The sequence below is a fragment of the Falco biarmicus genome, chromosome 7 (assembly GCF_023638135.1).
Source record: "Falco biarmicus isolate bFalBia1 chromosome 7, bFalBia1.pri, whole genome shotgun sequence".
Lineage (NCBI taxonomy): Eukaryota > Metazoa > Chordata > Aves > Falconiformes > Falconidae > Falco > Falco biarmicus.
Genome location: NC_079294.1, coordinates 66,916,640 through 66,939,171, shown reverse-complemented (window position 1 = coordinate 66,939,171; position 22,532 = coordinate 66,916,640). Strand labels below are relative to the sequence as shown.

At 44.5% G+C, this 22,532-nt stretch overlaps 1 protein-coding gene across 1 annotated transcript in view; it reads left to right on the top strand.

The window, feature by feature from the left end:
- The window catches only part of CHSY1 (chondroitin sulfate synthase 1), a 78,048-nt gene that overhangs the window by 4,963 nt on the left and 50,553 nt on the right, over nucleotides 1-22,532 (top strand). The window contains exon 2 of the mRNA XM_056346637.1: nucleotides 4,494-4,989. Within this exon, the coding sequence (XP_056202612.1) occupies nucleotides 4,494-4,989 (496 nt within the window). The remainder of the gene's footprint in view (nucleotides 1-4,493; nucleotides 4,990-22,532) is intronic.

The window sequence follows — 22,532 nt, the reverse complement described above, 5'->3', positions numbered from 1 at the left end:
GACAAAAAACAAATAGATTTTTTTGTAATCGTCTCCAGTTTGGGTCTCTACAAAGGGAGCACTGTCTGCATAAGACCATTGACTATGCTTCTGCTGAGTCTGCAGAGCTTATAACAAAGCAAGGTAATACAAATAAATAATAAACACTGGGAACTGAAGGTAAAATATTCCAGATCTCTGCTCCTCCTGCTCCAGGCTATGCTTTTGAAAGTTCTTTTTAAATGAAGAAATGATTTATGACAACATTTGGTGACTATAGTAGTGGTCACTTTTTAGAAAATACTGGGGTTTTTTAGCATTCTGATTGTGCACGCATTTTTCTGCATTGCATGAATACCTGTACCAGCTGTGACAAAATCTTTGCACCTAGTTTCCCTGGGACTTGCTCAGATTAGGGTACTCATAGGATATCCAGTGTGCAAAACCAGTTAAGGGATGGTAAAATCGAGTTGGTAGCCACCAATACTGGAACATTACTTGGACTAACGTCCTCTGCTATGAGGTTTCTTCCAAGGAAGCGTTACTGAATTTTTCTATGTTTGTGTTTGTTTAAATTGCACTTTGATTCCCTTGTCAACACTAGCTTCTGGTTTGTTGGAGTTATGTGCCCTGTGTGCTGAGAGAAACCAGGTCGCACAGTGTCGTGCATGTTTTCAGCGCTGCTCCTGGGGAAAGTAATAGAGAGGCTTGCTGTCCTGATTCATGCACATCCTCCTGTTTAACTGAGCAGATTCAGATTACACAGAGGAGATAAGGCTGGGATCTGTCAGAGCAGTTCAGTTGCTGGGTTTTTAAATGACCAGTTCAGTACACGTATCGGTTGTACTCAGAACCTGATATTTCTCTCTGGACAGAGTCACGATGGCCTTAAGCTGCCTGAAGCCACCAGTGATCACTGCAGCGGAGGTGGTCTTTGCACATGTAGATACAACATTTCTGCCACCAGACTCCTGTGACTGCATTTCTAAATAGCTGAGGGTGATGGGGAGACCTTGTGGGCGGAAGGAGGGCATCAAGTTTTGCTAAAAATATATATATATTTTTATTATTAATTAACAAACGTACAATTCATTTGCAGATACGATCTGCAAGTCTTATATTGGGGAAGTTTTGACCAGGAAAGCAATGTCAGCTGGTGGGGCCAGAGAAGCAGGAAGGTGTTGACACAAGAGCTCTGCCTAAGGAGCTGGCGGGGTCAGGTTGCTGCCCATAACCTGAGAGCAGACATGGTAAACTGAACTGGAGGTGGGAGGACAGGCAAGAAATGTAGCTCTTAAAACACAATCTGGAAAATAGCTTGTGATTGAGCCAGGTCCAATTCTTCACAATGTCAGATAAAAAAGTTAATAGTAGCTTTGATCAGAATTCATCTCTGCACTGACCAGTCCTTAGTTCTGCTGATAGCTGGGGTCAGAAAAATGTCCTTACAGTTCATCTTACAATTTGTGGTTTGGCTTCTTTGGCTGAGTGCAGCAACATGTTTCCTGAGCTAAGTGTTCTTTCTGTATTCTCTCCCCCAAAAAGGACCGCATCCAGCAGTGGGCTGTGGCTCAGGCATAAGGAGCAGCACGTGGTGACTCCCATTGTTTCAGTCTCTGCCGAACAGCGCTTGCGTTGACACAGGCACACAGGCAATTTTTCGATGTGGGAGCATATTTCATCTGTCTGAGTTCGAACAAATGCTCAAAGCTACAGTCACAAATAACACGGCGAGTTGTCTCATCTAGAAATTGCGTTGTCGCAGGAAATGAACAAAGGCTTAGTCAAGCTGTGCTGAGGCATGGTTGACATGAGATCCCAAGGCTGAAGTAATGTGGTGCCAACCCAAGTCTCATGCTGATCCTTGGGGTGTGGTTATTGTTAGGGTATGGTCTTTCTGTGTGCGTTGTGCTCCCCACATATGCACGAATATATGGGGAATATAAAACTTAAATATGGCCCTGTTCCAGGAAAAGATGGGGTCAAACTGGCTTTGAAGTGAGGGGTTTAGTGTAATGGGAAGACTGGGAATCAAGTTTGCCAGGGTTTACGGTTGTATGTGCATTTTGTTCCTTCTCCATTGAATGGGAAGTCTTCTCTTGACAATACTTAGGGGGTTCCTGAGGTTTAGGTACCTGGTTGGAGTGCAGGGAGTAAATTTAAGCTAGAAATCAACAGAAGGGGGGTGGTTTAAAAAAAAAAAAAAAAAAAAGTGTTGAAGATTGCTCCGCAAGGGTCCAGAAAGGAGCTAAAGCTTGGAGTAATGGAAGACATCCTGCATTGTCCATAGGTTGTAATCATTACAAAGGCAGATCTTTCCAGATATTGAGAGCAAGTCTGAAAATACATTTTTGCTTTTGAACCAAAAAAGCCAATAAGCAGAAAATTCCATAAGACTTTAGCTTATAACTTCATTTGGTGATTGTCTGGGAAGTGTCCTGTGTCCGCCTGCAGCTGCATTGGGAACTGGTCACAGTGGATAAGGTGAGATAGCATTTCTCCGTAGCTTCTTCTGCCTTATCTATGAGATTAAAATTTGAATGCCTCAAGCACTTCAATGGAGAAGCCTTTTAAACTTAGATTGGGAGTTGATATGGGAAGAGCAATTTACCATGTAGTCCTTTTGTTCAAGACCAGATGATTTGTATCTGGAGTGTGGGTGTCAGAAAATAAACAGCAGGACTTCCTTAATGGTTAGTGAAAGCTCAAAGTATGAGCGTGTCTCAACGGGCAGTTTTCAGTGCTTTAACGGGATGTGACTATATAATCAGTAGTACCGTGCATTAGTTGCATCACTGATGATTAAAGGCCTCATCAACTCTGTGGTGAAATCAACAGGAATGTTTCCATTAGCTTTACTGTCCTCTTCGGGGAAGCTGGGATCTAAACTTTTCCTATGAAACACTACCCATGGCAGTAGGAAATCCAGAAGACAAAGCTCTTAAAGTAATTGGGCAACATTCATTAAACAAAGCTGAATTAGTGTGTAGCTGTTAAGGTGTTGAAGTTGATGTTTAATTAGTACTAATTAAATACATTTGCATTTCCTGGTGGAACTTAAGGAATAATCTTCTGAAATATTTTTACATTTCAGACTTTGTATGGTAGCTACCTCTGGAGATTGCAAATTTCAGATGGTCTGTACTGCCCAAAATCTGCTCTGCTTTTGGCAAGAAACCTGTGTTGAGAGGTATCTGGTAAAAGTGGCAGTGATGGATTGAGGGAATACTGCGTCCTTTACTTTGAGAGTGTTTTTACATTCAGCTTTGAGTGTAGGTTATATTCTGAGCATAGTCGCCAAACATAACTAGAACATATTCTCCCCCTATACAAACAGGGGCAAAACCTGTTGGTTTACCAATGGACGTAGTTTTCTGTGAGCTCCTGTGAAGCATATGTGAGCTCTGCTTTTCCCCAGGTAGAATCTGAGAAAATGATACTGAAAGCTTAAAACTTATGATTTTTAGGGCAAGGCTGTACCAGTTACATGATTGAAAATCCTCCCTGGAGGAGGTTAAGTGTTCTGCAGTCTGCCTTGAGGAATCATCCTACATCTCTTCCTGCAGTATAAGTGACCCAGTTTGCCCACGCAGATGGGTTGGATTTGGCAGAGAGGAGCATGGAAGGTATGGAGCAGATGTCGTCGCTGTGCTGCTTCGCACAGAAAAGGCTCCTCTTTCGTGTTGTTCCTTTCTACTAAAATGTGGTCTGAAGCATGCAGAAAGCTGCTGGAGGTGTGGGTGTTGGTAGCACAGGTCATCTGTTGGGATTACATGATTTGCATGCATGGGGCTACTTTCCCACTAGTCCTTTGCTGGTGCAGGCAGACCCATTTGAGGTTACCATTGCTATCATGCTCTGTGCTTCTTTGGCTGTTGCAAACGGGCAGGAGGATTTTATTTCTGTCAAAGCCCTGCATGCTTCTCCACATAGCATCTGGAGAAGTTGCTGTTTGGTTGGTTTCCCTAAGGATATTGATTCCTCACAAGTTCGTGCAAAATTTGCCTCTGTTTACTCTCTAGAGTCAGAACTTCAGAGTGCTTTGAGCTGTTGGGGGACTTGGAGGGAATGGAAGGTGGATGTGATGCTGAATAACTTGCAGGGATGCTTTGGAGGCATTAAATCCAGTTGTATGTGAATTGTTTGCCCATTATGGCTCCTTTTGGCTTCGCTCTGTGTCTTGTAACCAACACCTATTAAACCATTACAGAGTGTGCTTAAGAAATCCTGCTTGCCACTAGTGAACTACTCTATTGAATTACCTTTTGATCAGATGGAGATGCAAAAATGATATTCAGATGCTTGTCATATCAGAACTTCTTGTGTGTTAACCAGTTGCTGTGGGTACCATGTGAATGTCCTTGTTTGCATGGAAAAAAATAACCCTTCAAGGTGTGTAAAAAGAAAATTTGTAAAGCAGATGAGGTGCATTTCCTTTGCGTGGTCTCTGGTAGCACACTCTGCCTGCCTTGGTTTACATACTTAATTAGTCCTTATTGTCTTTTTCAATTTAGAACGTGGTCCAAAACCATTCCTGGCAAGGTTGAATTCTTCTCCAGCGAGGGTTCGGACACCTCTATTCCCATCCCCATCGTGGCGCTTCCAGGTGTTGATGACTCTTACCCACCCCAGAAAAAATCTTTCATGATGCTCAAATACATGCATGACCACTACTTGGACAAATACGAATGGTTTATGAGAGCTGATGACGATGTTTACATCAAAGGGGACAAACTGGAGAACTTCCTCAGGAGCTTGAACAGCAGCGAGCCCCTCTTTCTTGGGCAGACTGGCCTTGGCACCACGGAGGAGATGGGGAAGCTGGCGCTGGAACCAGGTGAGAACTTCTGCATGGGAGGACCAGGAGTGATCATGAGCCGGGAAGTCCTGCGGAGAATGGTGCCCCACATTGGCGAGTGTCTGCGAGAGATGTACACCACCCACGAGGACGTGGAAGTGGGGAGATGCGTACGAAGGTTTGCGGGAGTGCAGTGTGTATGGTCCTATGAGGTAAGGATGAGGGCATGGAGAATGAGGCATGTGTTTTGGGGGAGGTGGAGGAGAGGGTGGGAGAGGCTGGCGACAGGGGATTGCTGTCGTACGGCTGCACAGCAGTGTCTACAGAGCTCACCTCCCTTCGCAACTTGACCATCCAACTGTGCAGTTTCTACACTCTTTGTTTCCTACAAGTGTCACCCTGGGAAAGACCTACACAAATACGGAAGTGCAACAGTAAGGAGGGAAATGGAGCCTGACATCAGGCACACTGGGATGGGGGGAAGAACACTGATCATTCATAACTGATGTGTTCATTTAGACAGAAAGGGAATAAGCTTAAATCAAAACAGCCACGGGTCCCTGCCATCTTGACTGTCCAGGCCTCTTTTATCTTCTTTAGCTGGGTATGTCACAGTATCAGTGTGGAAAACGGATGATACAATCACTGTGTTTCTTACTACAGCTGAAATGCGCAAGGCTGACAGATGTTTGCCCTGACAGTGACAATTTTTTCCCAAACTACAGCCATGGCAGAAATGTCTCATGGTGGCTGGTGCTGCCTCTCAGCCTGCCGGCAGCCCAAGTCTGCTACAGCTCAGGGGACTCGCTGGCAGCCCCATCCTGCAGACGCCTGCTCAGCAGGTCCTTGACGTCAGCAGAGACAAACCACCACTTTTACACCGAAACTTGGGGTCTGCCCACACTGATATTGCTGCAAATTTGACACCTTGGGGAAAAAAAAATGAGTCCCCAGCCTGTTTGTGGGACAGTTTCCTGCTGCTGTTCCTGCTGGTTATTGGGGGCTCCTCCCAGAGGTGAGGGGGGCTTCTCCTGCCCACGTGTGTTGGGCTTTTGAACTGAGTCCTGGGTGTTTACAGACTGTCTGATTGAAAACACCTGCTGGGTTTGAGCTGAAGTTTCTCTGCTAGTACCAGGCAAAATGCTGGTGGGTCTGTCTTAGAAATAAGGGAGAAGTTGAGAGCAGAAGAGAGGGATGAGCAGTTTGGCTTTTTACACAAACATTTATGACTTGTATGCAACTATTGCTTTGTCCTTTTATGAGATGTGGTAAAGAGGAGGATTCTTCTGCCCGCGTGACAGGGTAGCTCTAGTAATAGATAACGACAGATTACTGCTGCTGGCCTGTTCTTTCACTGGCCAAGACATGTTAAACTTTTGACACTTCATTTCAGTTTACAGTTCAGTGATGGGAAAGCCTTTGAGGAAGGGGAGGGAGCTTTCCAACTGCAGTAATTCATTCATATCTTTTGTACATTAAGACTTTTTCAACTAACACTGGCCTTCCACATTCCCTCCTTACAGACCTGGAGCTAGTTTATGTATTGCCAACATCATGCTTAGCCATTCATAAGGAGTCAGTAACTTTTTCCGCAGTTTTCAGCAGCATAAAATTTTACTGTAGACATTCTGAGTTGAAATAACTTCTGGTGTGATTGCCTGTACCATGTGGCATTTGATAACTCAAAGTCAGCATTTTGGTCCTACTAAAACTGGCAAAGACCTACTAAATTTGATGTGATCAAATTTTGGCTTGAAATGGCTAATGATAGCACACAACTGTACTAGGAATGCTATCAGGCAGAATTAGATTGGGCTTTTCTCAAAATCAGTTCTGTTTGATCAGCTTCTGTTAAATTATCCATAGTGCTATATTCTCCCAAGTGCCATGAATTACTTAAAATTGTTTTGTGTGAAGTGTATAAACTGTAAGATGTTCAGAAGTAACCCATGAGTGCGAGGTGTTAAGGCTCAGCTGTTTTGGAGAGAGGGAAGAGTTTTGGTGTTGAAGGCATGCTGCTTCTGCAAGGAGTAGGTCCACTCTTGTTTAGTTAAGGCTTTTCAATTTAAAAACCTGTCATCTTTTCCTTTTTTTGATCTGGTCCTTTCATTGCCCAGACAACTAGATTAAATGTGCCCGGTATTTTATTTAAGATAAAGCAATAGCTGTGTGAAATAATACAGCTGTTTTGACAGCTGTGTTAGGAAAGCTTGGTGTCAAAATGACGTTTTCCATGTCTTGTACCTTCACGAACATCAAGTAACAGGCCACTGTAAGTGAATTGGAAAGTGTTGTATTTCAGTGAGCTTCTGATGGAGCAAAAAGTTTATCTGTGCCTGCTCTGCCGGGGCACAGCAACCACATTTGTATAATTCCTGTTGAAAGGGAAGCAGCGACAGCATGAGGCTCAGCAAACAAAACAGTGTTGGCCTCAGACAGCCGAAACCTCCAGGCTTCTCCTTCGCTTCCTGCACTTCCTATTCTGGAGAATCTCAAGTGGCAGCACAAACAAGGAGCTCAGGTCTTTGCAGTCACCCCCCCAACTCTTTGGTTTTTGTTCGTAGCATCTCAGACATGGAATGCCCTGCTGGACCTCAGCGTGGGTGATTTTATTCCCTGTGCTGTTCTTGCGGTGGGCTCTGTGCCCAGAGTTGTTTTACTCATCTCCATGTCTGTCACTGCCCTCTTTCTCTGATTTTAGGATCCCACAATGTCTTTACTGTGCTGCTCATCTTCCCTGGGTCTGGCTTTGGTGGTGTGCCCAAACATGTCTCCAGGCCTGGCTCTGTGTTATTTTTTTCTGCTCGCGGCAGTCTGTCTCAAAAACCCCTTTTTCCCCCCTTCCTGTGTTTCTGTTACTTTGCCGCTCTGCCGTGCCTCTTAGACCACTTCATTAGTGGCACCAGTTATTGCCCGTTTCAAGACTTGTAAAGATTTTTTCACACTCTTTCTGCCATCAGGAGCTTTTCAGCAAATACAGTAAAGGAATTGACACCCTGGTTCTTTGGACTTCCTGTCTCATCTCAGCCCAGAAAAGAGGCAGCCACAGGACGTGCAAGCCTGAGGAGGATGGAAGCTTCGTGGGCTCTGGGGAGCTTTGTTGGATGCACCCAGGCTGCTGCTTTGGGAGCAGTTTGCAGCCCGTGATGGATTTTAGGTCCTCTGACCAGTCTTGTAGCTGTTGTCTTACTGGCTCAAGTGAGTCACAGATGAGACATACCTCTTAAAGTCTCAGGTTTTAACGGCAAAGATTATCATCGTTGTAAAAACAAACCCAAGACTGTTACTGCTATTTGACAGATAGCTGTGAAACTCAGCCGTCTATAGGGTGGAGCAGCCAAAGCTATGGATTGTACATGGCAAACTGAAAGAAAAAAAATCGTAAGAAGAATGGAGCTGTGAAGTCTTTGAAGCTTGCAGATGGGAGCTTGGCAGTTTATGAAGCAGTACAGAGCACAGTCCTTCCTCTTCGAGAGGACAAAAGGCTTGTACTACACTTCCTAGGACGTGATTCTACGTTTCTAATGAATATTGCTGTTTTGGACTTCTGGCCCACTGCTGGGTGTTTGCCTCAGAAAAAAGTTGTCTCCTTCCTTTCTCATTTCCTCCCACTAGTAGCTCTAGTTCATCTTGCATGGATCGCAGAGACATGCTGGTTTTGTTTTCTCATACACTGCCATGTCATGCCATGCACAGTCTTGGCTATTCAGCCTGGAACAGGTTTCAGCTTTGATGACAGCTATCTCATTTGCGATTTAAACATTCCCAGTGTATTGTTGATCTCAGTTTTCATTTTGAGTCTTACATTTTCTGTAAATGCACCTAAATTACAAAGCCATTGCTCTATAGCTTAGTGTTGTTTCGTAGCTGCTGCTGCACATTGTTCCAATTTGTTTTAATATCCTCACCTTAACAGTGCTGGTGACTGTGATACAAGCTCTTCATAGCTGCTAGAAATCAGGGCAGTGCTGATATATATCCCATTAATTTCTTCAGTAATAAAACCCTTCTGGCACACGTTGCTTTCAGGTGGTACTAACAGCTTTGTATCCTACAGCACAATAGAAATAACTGGATCCAACGGAGCAGCTTACACTACCTCTAACTACTGGTGCAAATGCCCAGATGTTTTGTCCGGTTTTCCTTCTGCTCTGGTTGAGGTAGAGGGAGAAATTAGGTAAGAAGCAGCAAGTGTGTCTGTGTGGAGGGGGCAGTGCTTTCCTCCAAACTAGCAGCAAGTACTCTTAAATGTCCTGAAGTGAGACAGGATTCTTTTATAATATACGTGGAACAGAAGCTACGACAAAGGGAGTGATCACTTCAGGAGACATGGGCATCAAGGAAGAGCAAGTCCAACTATTTGGACGTTGGCGAGGGGAAAAAGTAGGGCAGTGGTGACTAGGGATAGTGGGGGGCTTCTGGCAGAAGAGGGGTTTGAATTAACGTATTGTGTGGTCTTTCATCTGGAGTAACTTAAGATAATTGCTACTCCAAAATTCACTGAAGTTAGGAAAGCCCTTAAAGCGCACCTTATATCTGCCAAGTACGTTGGCAGTGCCAGAACATACCATTTCTGGAATGGACTCTCCCATGGGCCAACCTGAAGTTTATGGTTTTCTGTGAGATAGCATGAAGTAAAAAAAAAAAAAGTCCTGCAGCAATTGATCAGAACTGAAAGGCTGGGGACAAATGCAACTGTTAATGGCTAACCTTCAATTGCCTTTATCCTCTGGGAAAGAACCTTCCTTCATTAGTGGAAAAGGAGATTCATCCTGTTTGTAGCTGGCTGGTAAGTGGCATGCAGTGACTTCAGCAGCAAGAGCTGTACGTCTCGAAGCAGGGCAGGATGGGGTCTGTGAGGAGGTGCTTTGGGCAGGATGCTCTGAAGCACCTCTGTTCTCTGCAGTCTGTGCCGGGTAGTGGCGTTGGACTGTGATACGGTATCGCTTTTGTTCTGTGAACCCTTGCCTTGGACTCTAGGCAGCAAATGTAAGACTCAACGTGTCTTTGAGGTGGGAGCATCCAGCAGCACTTCTGAAATCAGATGCTTTAAGACATAGGTACTGTCCCAGCTTCAAAGCTTGTATGTTGTTTTGAAGTCAGAACGCAGAAACCTGGCAGACCCTGACAGCAGCAGATACCTTGTCTTGGCGTGTGCGTGTATCCCTTTGCACCTCTTCATTCACGAAACATACAATACAAATTGTAGGTGTGTGCAAGAGGGAGGGTACAAGCATGCCCGGTGTTTCAGGGTGGATGTTTAGAAATCATCTTTTCTTAAGCACAAAATTTAATCTTTGAAATACTTCAGAGATGTCTTTTTGGCTTCAGAGTAAATTGAAAGTGGATGGCCATCCCTTCTGGGGATAGATGGAGATTGAGCTTCACGGCGGTAATGAGGAATGGCATTTTGTTGGAGGACAGACAGGTAAGACTAGAGAAGAGCCGTTATCTGGGCAGGGAATGTGGTGCATGGGGCTCAGTGTGAGGCTGAAATACATGACTGAGTAACAGGGAGTCTGCGATGACAGTCGAGGAGGCAGTGTGGTATGACCACTGCGGTCTAATTTTAGTAGCAGTGTTTGCTGAGGAGGAGGGTGGAAGGTGATGTCAAAGGAGAGTAAAGGCTGCCGTCTGGGTTTGTGAAACCAAGGTGTGGGTTAGGAGGGTCTGGAACAGGTGACAGATCTTAGATCTGCACCCAAGTCCTGAGGTAGCTCTTTCACTTCAGAAAATAGTTAAATATTTGAGAACCAAATATTTCAAAGAGGAAAACTTGACATCACTAAGTTATTTCTTAGTGACTTCTGAACTCAGGTTGGTAAAGGTTTCCTGTTTCTTGTAGAAATCAGGAACCACTTTGTATGTAGCGCTAAGTGTTGTAACAGTTACTTGAGTCTGGACTTCGTGACTTTCTGCTGGCCATCATTTTAAAAGAGGAAGGCTATGTGATCTGTGCTTACACATACGTGCCTTTCCAGGCTATAGGGACTGTTTGAGACTGACCTAGTTTTTGTGAGCGCATGGTTAATCTGTCCCAGGTTAGCTGGATGACTTGATCTAATGCCTAAGCTGAGAGTTGCTGAAATGGGGACTTTGATGGTGTTGTGCAGACTCTAAGGAAGCTTCATCTGTGAATCCAGCAAACAGAAGTACTGCTTTTTTCCCTGTTGTTGTCATCTTGAAGTGCAGTGGGTCAGTTAGAAATCAAGATTTCCGCAGCCTGTTGAGTTTAGGGAGCCATCAGGATCAGTTTTTATCTTGAGGACAAGTCAGGAAAGGCTAATCCTTTATTGCACGACAGAACAAAGAACTAATAAAATATCTCATCATCCCTGTTTCTTAAGGCACTTAGAAGATAATTGAGGATTTGAGTTTGTTCTGTTGAGCAGCAATGAGAATAGGCAGAGGATGGCAAGTCTGAGACTAGAAGCCTTCTTATGTATGGGAGTCTTCTGAACTGATGGGAAAGCCATCCCTCTTTTGCTGAGTAGATACCTGTGAAACCCAGTACTTGGAGGAAATGACGTGCTGTGATCAGAGCTGCATGCTGCACTGCCTCTTGTAGGTGAATTCCGCTGGGCTGGAGACCTTGGAAGGACACTGTTACATTCCAAATCTAATCAACAGAAAACCCAGTAATACCTGTGTAGTCAGTTAACTCCCATGGGTCAATTATGTCTGACCAAACTTTGAGTTGGCAAGTTTCCTTTTCCATTTTATTTGGTGCTTATCTCTGTGTGTAAAAGATGAGGGTGGGAGAATAAACCACTTCATGACTACCTCTGTATAAACAGAATGTCTATGAAACGTCCCACGTGACTAGACAGTAAAAAGAAATTTTAAAAAATTGTCTTTCTTAGCTGAAGTGGACATGAACTGTCTTCAGCTGGGGCTCTCAGTATGGAAGATTTTAGCTGATCGATATGTTCAGGGTAAGTGTGATCTGGATATTTGGGGCAGAGATGGGTTAGTTGTGTAAATTTGGTGAGAATATTTGCTTTTCTCCCCTCAGTCTGTTAAAACCAAGTTCTGTGAGGAGCTTAAAGCACCAACAGCAGGGCAGTATCAGAGCCTGTAAGCACAGAGGAGAAAAGTCAGACTTCTTTGTTGATGGGAAATAGAAATTAAATGCTGATGTGGGGAAGGGGCTTAATAAAAACTAGCTGAGATCACCAAAGGGATGATAGAAACCTATTCAGCTGAAATAGTTTCAGTGCTAGCTGTATTATACTCGGAGTATGGTGTTTTGAAAAATACATTTTTTAATAAAAAAAGTTGAATTATTACAGAGAAGAAGCAAAAGGTGAATCTTTTAAATGGATGGATGGATATGATGGGGTTTGAGATATCTATTACTTTTTTAAAAGACCCTGAATTTAGTGTAAAACATCCTTTTCTTTTGAACTTCTGGTGAACGAACACAGATAACTATCCAGAGTCGCTTTAGACAGTGGTTATAGCCAGCCATGTTGGTGTGTAGCACTAACCTGCTGTGAAGACTTTTCTTGATGCTTTTGGTGTAACTAGTACATAGCAGGCTAACTCAGCCTTGCCACAGCACTGAGCAGCTGCTCCGTGAGCATTCCCCACTCTCTGCGCTGACAGCATATGCGGGCAGTCTCTGTGGACGCATTTGTGATCTGTACCATTCTGTTTTGCCAGTTCACTCTGTTCGCAGTCACCGGTCTGCTGCTGGTGCTGGGACATGTATTGAAAAGAACTGTTGACACCAGGTGACTTCACCTCAGCCCAGGAACTGCCGAGCCCCCTTTTGTTTCCCAGTGGCCTACTTCTGGAGTCATTATCCTCGATGGACTTCGTGGTCCCCCGGTGCTGACAAGGCAAAAGATGGCATTCCGTGTTTCTTTTTTGATAGCTTGCAGCTGCAATTGCTAACGAGAGCTGCATATTGGGAGTCTTGCCCTGAGTTGTACCCAAGTGCACTTACACGTCAGTAAGGAGCCTGGCTTTTTAGCTGTGGTAAGAGAACCATTGGTTTCATGGATGAACAGGGAGGATGCAGGATGACAACCTGCAACACCCAGTCCTTGCAGCAGACAGGTAGCAGTCTGACTTGGTGCTATGTGCTGTTGTCTGATGGCTCTGCGGGTAGTGTGAGTATGTAATTTGGCTACACAGAGGATTAATTGTCCGGGATTTGTCTAACCTCATTTCCTGTAGATGTCTCCTGGCTGAAGAGCTGCTGCTGCTGTTTTGTGTTCTAAAACCATCTGATTTGGAGCAGGGAGCTCAGTTCTACTTTGCTGGACTGTTGCACCATCTTTAATTGATCCTTAAAATGCTTAAAACATTTTAGCACTAATTTCCTGTGTTAAAAGCTTGCCTGGACTCCTGGCGGTGTGAACTTTCATGATTATCAGCTGGAGACCTCTTAAAATCTTGCCAGAAGTCCTGATTGCCTGAAGGGTGGGGATTATCTTCTTGCATGCCTAGACAAAAATGACCTTTATGTGTCACAAATAAGTTGGGAGTGTAATTGGAAGTGTTTGGGGAATAACTGGTTTTGTTTTGTTTTCTTAAATCCTGAAGTTTCAGCGGAAAGTGTTATTTGGGAGTCCTTGCAGAACTGAAAGTTGTGTTCTGGTTTATTACGTAGAAGTAAATTTCTGCTGGTGACCTCAGTGAAAGCAAGTTAGTTGTCAGTGGTTCTTTCAGATGTGTTTTGAGCAAGTTAAAAGTGCTGTCACGATAATGAAGCAAAAATAAAATCAGTCACAACTTTTACATCAGGGGATTCTTGAGGACCAGCTGAAGTTCATGCCAGTTACTTGCAGCTTGTGTGCTAATGGTGACTTCAGTAAAAGAGTCAAAGCCTGCATGTAATTTAAATTGCTGTTAGGGACCCAAAGTGTTTTTTAAGACTTTTTGAATTATGCTTTGTCCACACTGCAGTGTTGTACCTGGATGTGAAGTATTGCTGATAAGAGGAAAGGCACTACAGCGAGCTCTCTTTTCCAGTTGAGCACCCAACAGTTTTTCTGCTTCATGGGAAGCTTTGCATTCTGCGTAATACCATTTTGCCGGTGCTGCTGGCAGTGACTTGCTCCCAGGATTGCAGTGTAGATGAAGCTCCAGCAATCAGCTTCTGTGCTTGGTGGGCTGATGTCCTGGGAGCATTGCTAGGGTAGAGCAAACTGTTTAATTTAATGTCTGTTCTGGTTTATAGCTGAGAGCACATGTCAGCACAGGATGGGAGCCCTGAATGTTTATGCAGAGCTGTGAGATGAGGCTCCTAGAGCCAGTCCTTTAGAGTCAGTAGTTTAGAAAGAGGCTTAGGAAGAGGCACAACATACCCTTGTGTAATGAAGAGAGCACAGGTAGGGTCATGTCCACTGGATCTAAGCTCCATCCAAGTCTCTGGGTTTAATCCTTCCTACTGAATGGCTTTAGGGAGCTCCAGCTGAGTGCTATATTTTTGTTCTTGGAAGCAGTCTTCAGAAGCATCCGGTACTCTTTGTGGATTAAACACAGGTTCTTAGACAGAGGCTAGGATTAGCAATAAAATAAATGGGAACCCATAGTTTGGGTTCAGCCAGCAGTTCATTAGAAAGCAGAAAAGGGTAGTAGGAAGCTGCTTGCAGTTCCAAAAGTACTACTGTCACCTTCCTCCAGCAAAGAAAAGCACATTATCAGAAAAATAACGAAGCATGTTAATCAGAAAACTCATCTACTTTTGGGTTGTCCCAGCCTTTCTGGGTAGGCAGGCAGCCAGCCAGCATTTGGATGCTCCATCCTTGCCCGCTGTGCTCAGACCTTGTGCTGGTGTGCTTTCTGAAAGGCAAGCACAAGTTTCTTCATGAAAACTTGTTGCCTGCTCTTGTTTGTGGTTGCCACTTCAGATTGGTGCAACTGGTTAGAAAAGTGCTCAGAGAATAGCAGCAGAGTGTTAATGAAGGTTCCTCTACTCCATAGGCCTTCAATGGGTGTAATTACTTGGCAGTAACTTCTTTAAACCTTATTTGAATTAAAGCTACATGTTTTGGCTGGTTATGTCACCACTGTATTAGTGAGGAATGCAGGAGAGAGTGCTAGTTTGCATTAACTGAGCTGCCTTAATCCTTTGTAACCATACTTTTTAATGTGTGTTTCTGTCTTACAGAGAGAGAAAACATTTGCTCAAGGGACAGCAGAGTTCACTCCTCAGCATCTCTGCATAAGGGCAATGTTCTTTGTCCTCAATAAGTAGTAGGTGTTGAGAATTTTCTTTGTCCTCAATAAGGTGTTAAGAATTAATATTATGTGTAATTCTGCATAAATAATTGCTGGGGAACTGTCTGTATTTTAGGTCTGAGTTTTTTCCTATGGTCCCCCTGAATGTATGGGTGCAGAGTGGGTTAAATGCCTGACTCAATTTTTTTTTAATGGTTTCATACAGCCTTCAGGCCAGATGCTTCACTAAAATCAATGCTGTCCAACAGGAGTGACTCCAGAATGTACACCTCTCACGTTCATTGTCCAGGTCAGCAGAAATAATATTCCCTTGCATTGCCTATCTTTGCTGTCCTGACGAGAGAGACATTTACTTAACCTTATCACAGATGATTTGTCAAGAAACCTTACCCTTACTTTACCTTGTTTGTTTAACCTTATCACAGATTACTTAACTGACATACTTGGGCTTACGTCCTTTTCCTGTTGAAGATGCTTCCTAACATCTTTGGCCAATGGAAACTTTATTTTTTAAAAAAAACAAAAACCAACCAACAACAGAGAGGCAGTTGCAGATTTAATCTTTGTAAAGGCAGCAGAGCTTTTGCTTCTCTGGAAATGTCTGTGAGCTGCAGTGTTTGCAGGTTTTGGATAAAAGAATTTTTCTTTGACTTTTTCAAATAATTTTTTTTCCCCTCTCTGACTCCTTAGAGTTGAAATGTGAGCTGTAGTCCCTGCAAGAGCCTCTTGCAGTTGCACTTTGTTTTGCTGCTTTTTACTGGGTTCAACTGCAAGCCACCTCTGATTGTATGGAATAACGTGTTTGGCTGAATCCTGAAGTTTGTGGATGGTAGCATTGCTGGTGCATGTGCTTGTACCGAGAAGAAACTGTCCACATAGTTTCTTACCTTCTCTAGACTAAAAATAACACTGTAGTTCCTGCGGCCTTAAAGAATTAGCCTAATTTCAGAATTGGAAACTAGGGTGAAGATGAAAAGGATATTTCATAATATGTAACATAGGAGCTGGGTGCCTAAACATTAGGATGAAAAAAGCCTTTGTCTGGACCTTTGGATGGTGAATCAGAAGGATTTGTGATGATCTTTTTGCATGGATTCCCCTGCAGGGGCAAGTCTCTGCTGAATTGCAGGTCTGCTCAAATTTAAACCAAGTGGTGCAGTTTGATATGGGAACTGCAAGCAAGGAAGATGGAAGGTGAGGGCAATGTAATCTTCCTTCTGGTTATAATGTGGATCCTCCAGATCCCTGATGCAGCTCCACAGAAGCAAACGGGTCATTTCTCTAGCCCACGGCGTCTGCTTTGTGCCATCTGCCCTCATAGTTCCTGGTGCAGAGGAAGTGTGAAATGTGTAACCCCATTTATTCTGCTAGGTGGTCAAGGCCGTCTCCCTTACAGAAAATGCCTTGTTTCTGTTCAGCCAGCACAAAGGCTCTTTTATAGCTGCTTGGCTATACATCTGTCAAGGTGCCTCAGACTGTTAGCACTGGTTACTGTTTGAGGTATGCAGGCTCTGAGGCTGTGATGCACAGTGATATGTTGTTTATATGTTGCCTCCCTTTCCTTTTGAGGACAGGGAGCTGTGCTGTGTCCCGCCCTGAACAAAGCTGGTGTTAGTTATGCGATGGAGTGGTAGCCTGGAGATTTTCTCTTTAAAAGCAGGACTGGAATCCTTCTGTTTCACACTTTGAATTAAATGTCTGAATTTGGCAATTTGCAGGACAATAGAACTTTCTCTGGGGAAAAAAGTGTGTTGAATTTCTGCTCCAGAGACAGGCCTGACTTGAAAGACAGTGTGTGCACCAGTGCAGAGGGACCCCCGTCCTTCACAGGGTACTTAACAACTGGAAGAAAAAAGCCTGACTTCCTAAAGTTTTTGAACTGTATTGCAGCCTCTGGATTGATTTCCTCATCTTTTCCCCCTCTCCCCGATATTTTTTCTCCTGCACGTGTCCTCATACTTATTTCACAAAGAGACTTTGCTGAAACCGGTTCTGCCCAGAAATGCACAGTCATCTTTTGAAATGTAGGGGAGTGAGTGAGAGGAGGCTCTGTAAGCTGACAAAGTCCTGGTGAGTTCTAAATCTCTGATGTTGTCTCCTTTGGCTTTCAGACATCTTAAGGTTTGCCATCTCCTGGCTCCTGTGTTTGGTTTTCTATGTTGGTTTCTTTAACCCCACAAAGCTATCTGACAGCTCTTCAGTTCCATTCCCAAATAGCATTCTGATGCTGTCACTGCTGGCTTCTTGACTCAAAGTAGAGCTTGGGTGGAAAAACAATTTTTCATCAGATTGCCATGAGATAGGTCTCATGGGATAAAGGAAGAGCACAAGAGGGATATGCTCTGTTTCATGTTAAGTTCTTATGCTTTGATGTTCTCTTCTGCCCCATTAGTTGTGATGAATATTGAAATCTGGTAGCTGACTGTGGCAAAAGGTGACTTGGGGCAGGTCCGTGGTGTGTTCCACCACTGAGTCCGTGTCCCTCCAGAGCAGCAGCTCTGCCCTGCCCAGGCCCTGGCGTCAGCACCCAGCTCTGGCTTACGGACATGTGCCTGTACTTGCTCTCCTCTCTGGGGAGTATTTCTCATTGAAGATCTGTTTAGGCTTTGAAGATGCATTTAGGCTTTTTGTGGCTTCTTTCACAAGAGGGTGAGAAGTTATTTTTCAACTTAATTTTAGACTGGCTGTCATTCTTAAGCAAGCTTGAAGTGTGGTTTTGACCTTGCTCACAGGGAAACATGGAGGAACCTGATTTCCCAGTACATTGAGGGAACTGTTACCTCAGGTCTAGAATTTTATGCTTCAGCATCAAAGTGCTTTGCAAACCTTTCCCATGCTCTTTCTATCCTGTGGAACGACAGCTTTCCCTGCATGGCACGGGGTTATCTCCAGGGCACAGGAGGAGGTACCGTCAGGGCAAGGTGTAGAGTGTAAGAGGTCCTGACTCTGTGTCCTGCAGCCAAACCACACCTTCCCTCCCCTCTTTCACCAGTCACTTCAATTAAAATTCCACTGTCAGGGCTCAAGTGAGGTGAAGCAGGAGCAGACTTGTTTTCAGGAGGGAGAGGGAAAACCAAATTTTCAGCCGGAATGGGCCTTTTCCCAGAGTGGGCTCAAGAGATGTCCCCTCCCCAGAGGTACAGAAAAGTCACAGGTAGAAACTGCAAAAATAATCAGCGTTGTCTGCTTCAGTTCCCAGAGGGCATCAGAGTGAACGAACTGAGCTGGAAGCAGAGCGCCCTACAGAGACAAAAGCTGCGGTCCTCCATCAACCTTTCTGAACCATGGCCCAGAGCGCTCGTTAAAGATGATTTCTTAATAAAGCTGGGGGGAGCTGAGCTAGCAGGGTGCAGATGAGACTCTGGTGACACTGGGGAGAAAAGTGGAGGAATGGGGAAGAATCTCCTGAAGGTGAAAGGTGGCGAAAGCAAGAGAGCCAGAGTGAAACCCAGGGGGGTCTTATTAGTGTGGTGGAGTCCAAGTAATTTCAAATATTCTAAACAGAGGTCCCGTGAGTAGAGATACGAGGGAACCAAATTCCTTTGGCATTTGCAATATCAGACTGGCTAAAGTTACTGCTGTTGTGCAACGCTCTGCTGAGGGGTTATGGAGCAGATGTTGCTCCTTTTGTAACTACTGCTCAAAGTGAACCAGTTTCTTGCCATGAGGGAGTCTGGCTGCCTGTGTAGATCAGGGAGCTGTTTTACAGGTGCTCACCTCTGCAGAGGGCCAACACAGTGATAAAAGCTGAGGTCGGAAGTGCTGAGAGTGGAGAACAAGCAGTCATTTGCAGTTACTGAAGAAACTGTCTCCTTAAGGAGTATCAGGACAATATGAATCTTGAACGTGCTTAACCTTAGTGGCAGACAATTTCTCTAATGAGTGTATGGGAGCTGGGCATGTGGTGGGGGGAGATGGAGAAGGACTGAGATAAGCTTTCAGAAAGGAAATTGGTCTAAAACAAGTGCCAAGTAAACAGTAAAATGTTATGAGGTGCAAGCTAAGGAACAACCTGCTGTTTTCCCTGGCTCTTGCTGTGACACAGCTCTAATCCTTAAAGCCAGAAATCATATCTGGGTGGGCTACAGTAATCTTATTTTTTCTAGATGTAGAACTCTTCTATGTCTATTTCCTCTAGGCAAGGAGGAATACCTGCCAAGAAAGCAGTGTGCTCTGAGACTCAGCTGCTTTGGCATGCCAGCAAAACCATCCTGCACTAAAGTGACAAGCGTGGTGCCGATGGGACATGTTCTGGCATGGTATCTGAGTTATATCTAAGTGGGAGCACTCATGCACCTCCTGATGGCCAACAGAGAAAACACTGAGCTGCATGCATTGTAGCTGGTATAATGTCATGCCTAGTTTCAACTCCTTATCCAAAAACGAGGTTTGAAAGTGATGACTTATGAGTATGTTTCCTTCCTGTCCAAGCAGAAAGTGTGCAATGAAGAACACTGGCTTGGGTTTTGTTTTCTTTGGTAGCCAGCGTAACATCACTGGTTGTCTTTGTGTCTGCCTCTCTTTGTGTGGTGGGACAAAAAAGGCGTGTCCAGTTTGGGGTTGGTGCCAGTTTTGTCAATATGGTGATTATATGCAGAAGAAAGGAGCTGCGATGGTTCTTGTGGTGTCTTGATGGTAAATAATAGTAAAATATGGCTGTCTCTTGGTATTCTGGTTAAACTTCCCCGATTGCCACACATTGAAAAGCAGCCCTTTTCATGTAACTGTGTGTGCTCATGCACTCTGTGGTTAGCTTAAGTAAATGTTCACATCCTTGTGTGTGCTGGAATATAACAGAATCACTATAAAATATTCCAGACGCTGTTCCTGAGCATTGTCACTTGGATGATGCTATGGCAGGGTTTTTTTACATTTTTAAATCCTCAAGTGTTTTGTAGAGTTGCTGCATTCCTTTCTGCATCAGTCTTCAGGAATAAAACCATAGCTATAACTTTGAAACTGGGAAATATCCGTACAGGCTCAATCCTGCATCTCACACCACACAATAATGAGCACTGAAAGCTAAACTGAGCCCATTGATATGTTGATGATCAGTACTTTTTTCTTTCTGATTAACATTCAACCTGTGTCTTCTATAACATTTCAAACAAACCATGGGATTGTCCATTCTTCTTAGATCCAGTTGCCCGGTGGATTTCAGCCCATCCTGCCAGAGAAGTTGCTGGTGCTGTATCCTGTTAGGGCAGTATCCCTGTTGGCCCGTGGTGCTGTGGTTATATGTATGATCCAATTTGGGTTGTTTTTTGTTCCCTGAGAGCAGTCCTGGGCTGAAGGTGACAGACTGACAGCACGGAGAGAGTTCCTTCTGTGTTTGTTCCGCTGCAACATGGAGTCTGTAATCCTGTAAGGGTTGCTGTGTCCCTGCTGGGAGTCTCGATGTGGTGAAGAAAGTGCAGAGCACTGTGTGCTGCAGCTTTTGCTTTGGAAAGCTCACATGCCGAGAGACGTAAGAGAGGCACAGTAAATGGCAGGACACCACACAGTACTGTGGGCTGCACTGGCTGCTTTGCGTCCCCCTTAGCTCTCATCTGGCCTGTTTGCCTTGTCACTTCCCATGGGTGCTGCCATGGAGTGGCCACTGGTTCTCCCGTGGGATTGAGGGCTGGTTCCCTGCAGGAGATCTGCTGGGTGTGAGCCTGGGCTCACTGGAAACCCCAGACTCAAAAGGAGGCAGGCCAGTGGGCTAGCAGACTGCCAGAGCTTGGGCATAAGCTGTCCTGTGGCTCTTGAACATAAGAAGGTATTTGAATGAGGCACATAGCATTGGGAAGGCTGGCATCTTCCATCCCACGCCTTTGCTGTGTTACCAGCTTTGGGCAGTTGTTCTTTGGACTTTGAGAGTGGGGACTCAAATGTACCAGTTAACCAGGCTGGGATGGCACACCTCCTGGGTGTAAGGTATAGCAAATGTCACAGCGGCCTCCTGAAAGAGCAAGAGGAAGGATCCATGTCAGGTCACCAAATACAGCTTCCCTCCTGCCCCCCAGCACTTTGGTTGAAGGTCAGTGCTGAGAGGTCTGCTTTTCATGCCAGGATAGTCTGGGAAACTCATTGCTGTTTAATGTCAGCGGAAGCAGGAAAGTCATAAGATCTGAAGGGGAATTAAAACATAATGGCCATACAGAGAGTGCTGGGTCACACTCATCTGTGAATTGTACATTTTAAAACAGAGCTACCACTGCACAGGGCTTTGTCTGGTGGGCAAATGCCCACTTGCCCAAACCACAGCAAATTTAAGAGCATAATAGTTTGGAGAGGCGATAGATCACATTGTTTATTTCTCTGACTTTTGTTTGTGGGGAAATGCTGGGACAATTAGGAATTTGCACATGTGCATGTGGGGGGTGTGTGTATCTCCCTGCTCCCTGAAGGGAGAAGGTACCCTGCAGTCAGTGGTGGGGAGATGCTTTCCCAGCAGTTCTGCTAAATCTTCTCCCTGGGAGCTCTTGGGAACTGGAGCTGTCAGGAGGAGATGAGGAGGGTGAGGGGCAAAATAACGTGGGAGGCTCATCCAGATTTATTCCTTGCTCTGCAATAAAGATGACCTTGCTGGCTTGATCGGTTGAGGTTTGCTGCAAATCTCATCCACTCAGCAAGCTGCTAGAGGAAACTGCTGGCTATGTCTCCAGGTAACAGTAATAAAACTCCAAGTGATTATAATATTATTTAATTTATAACTGAATGAAATACATAGGGGATGGCTGCAACAGGGCGGTTATATGAATGGGCAGGAGGGCAGCACTCTGCTTTGTGGGAAAAGTGAAGGCTGGGGAGTGTCTCAGGCTTCCCAGTGCTCTCCATAGGCACAGCTTGGGATTTGAGCTTGCTTTTTTTTTTTTTTAAAAAAAAAGATTCCTAGGAAATGCAAGATGAAGTGGTCTTTGTTTGGACTGGCCACACAATCCTCTCACGAGCAAACACTTTACCATGCCAGTTAGGCTGTGATGAGTGATGTATTACAGTAGCAGGCTTGTTACTCAGTATAACTGCGGCTGCCTTCATAGCTAGAGAAAACCAGGCAGCGAGCTTGCTTGAAGCTGTTCAGTGCTAAATTTGCTGTTAAAGCCCTTTTAGGGGAATCCTTGTGGTAGAAGGCTTTCACGTTTATTAATCGGTCCAGTTTCTCTACCTAGGAAAGACGTCTTAAGTCATCCCAAAAGTAGAGAATCAAGTCCAGGTAAATTTATATTTAATGGGATAACATTATAACAAAAGGGAACATGGTAGCTATACAGAAATGTCTTGGCCTTTTGCAGTCATAAAATGGTAAAGATCCTTCCCTCTCCCCCCCCCCCCCCAAAAAAAAAACCCAAAAAACCCACAACCTTGCTAAACATGTCTGGACAACAAATGTTCTTTTGTAGGGATGAACACAATCTGGGAGGTTACATTTGCTCTGTAAGGCATTTGTACTCAGAGAATGCTCTTTTACACACACTTCCTGCATTAGAGCAATTAGCTTTAAAAGAAAGTGTTTAAGTCAGACTTCACATAAGCAAGGCTGTACTTAGCTTGTGGTTCCTTTTAAAAATGTCAGTGT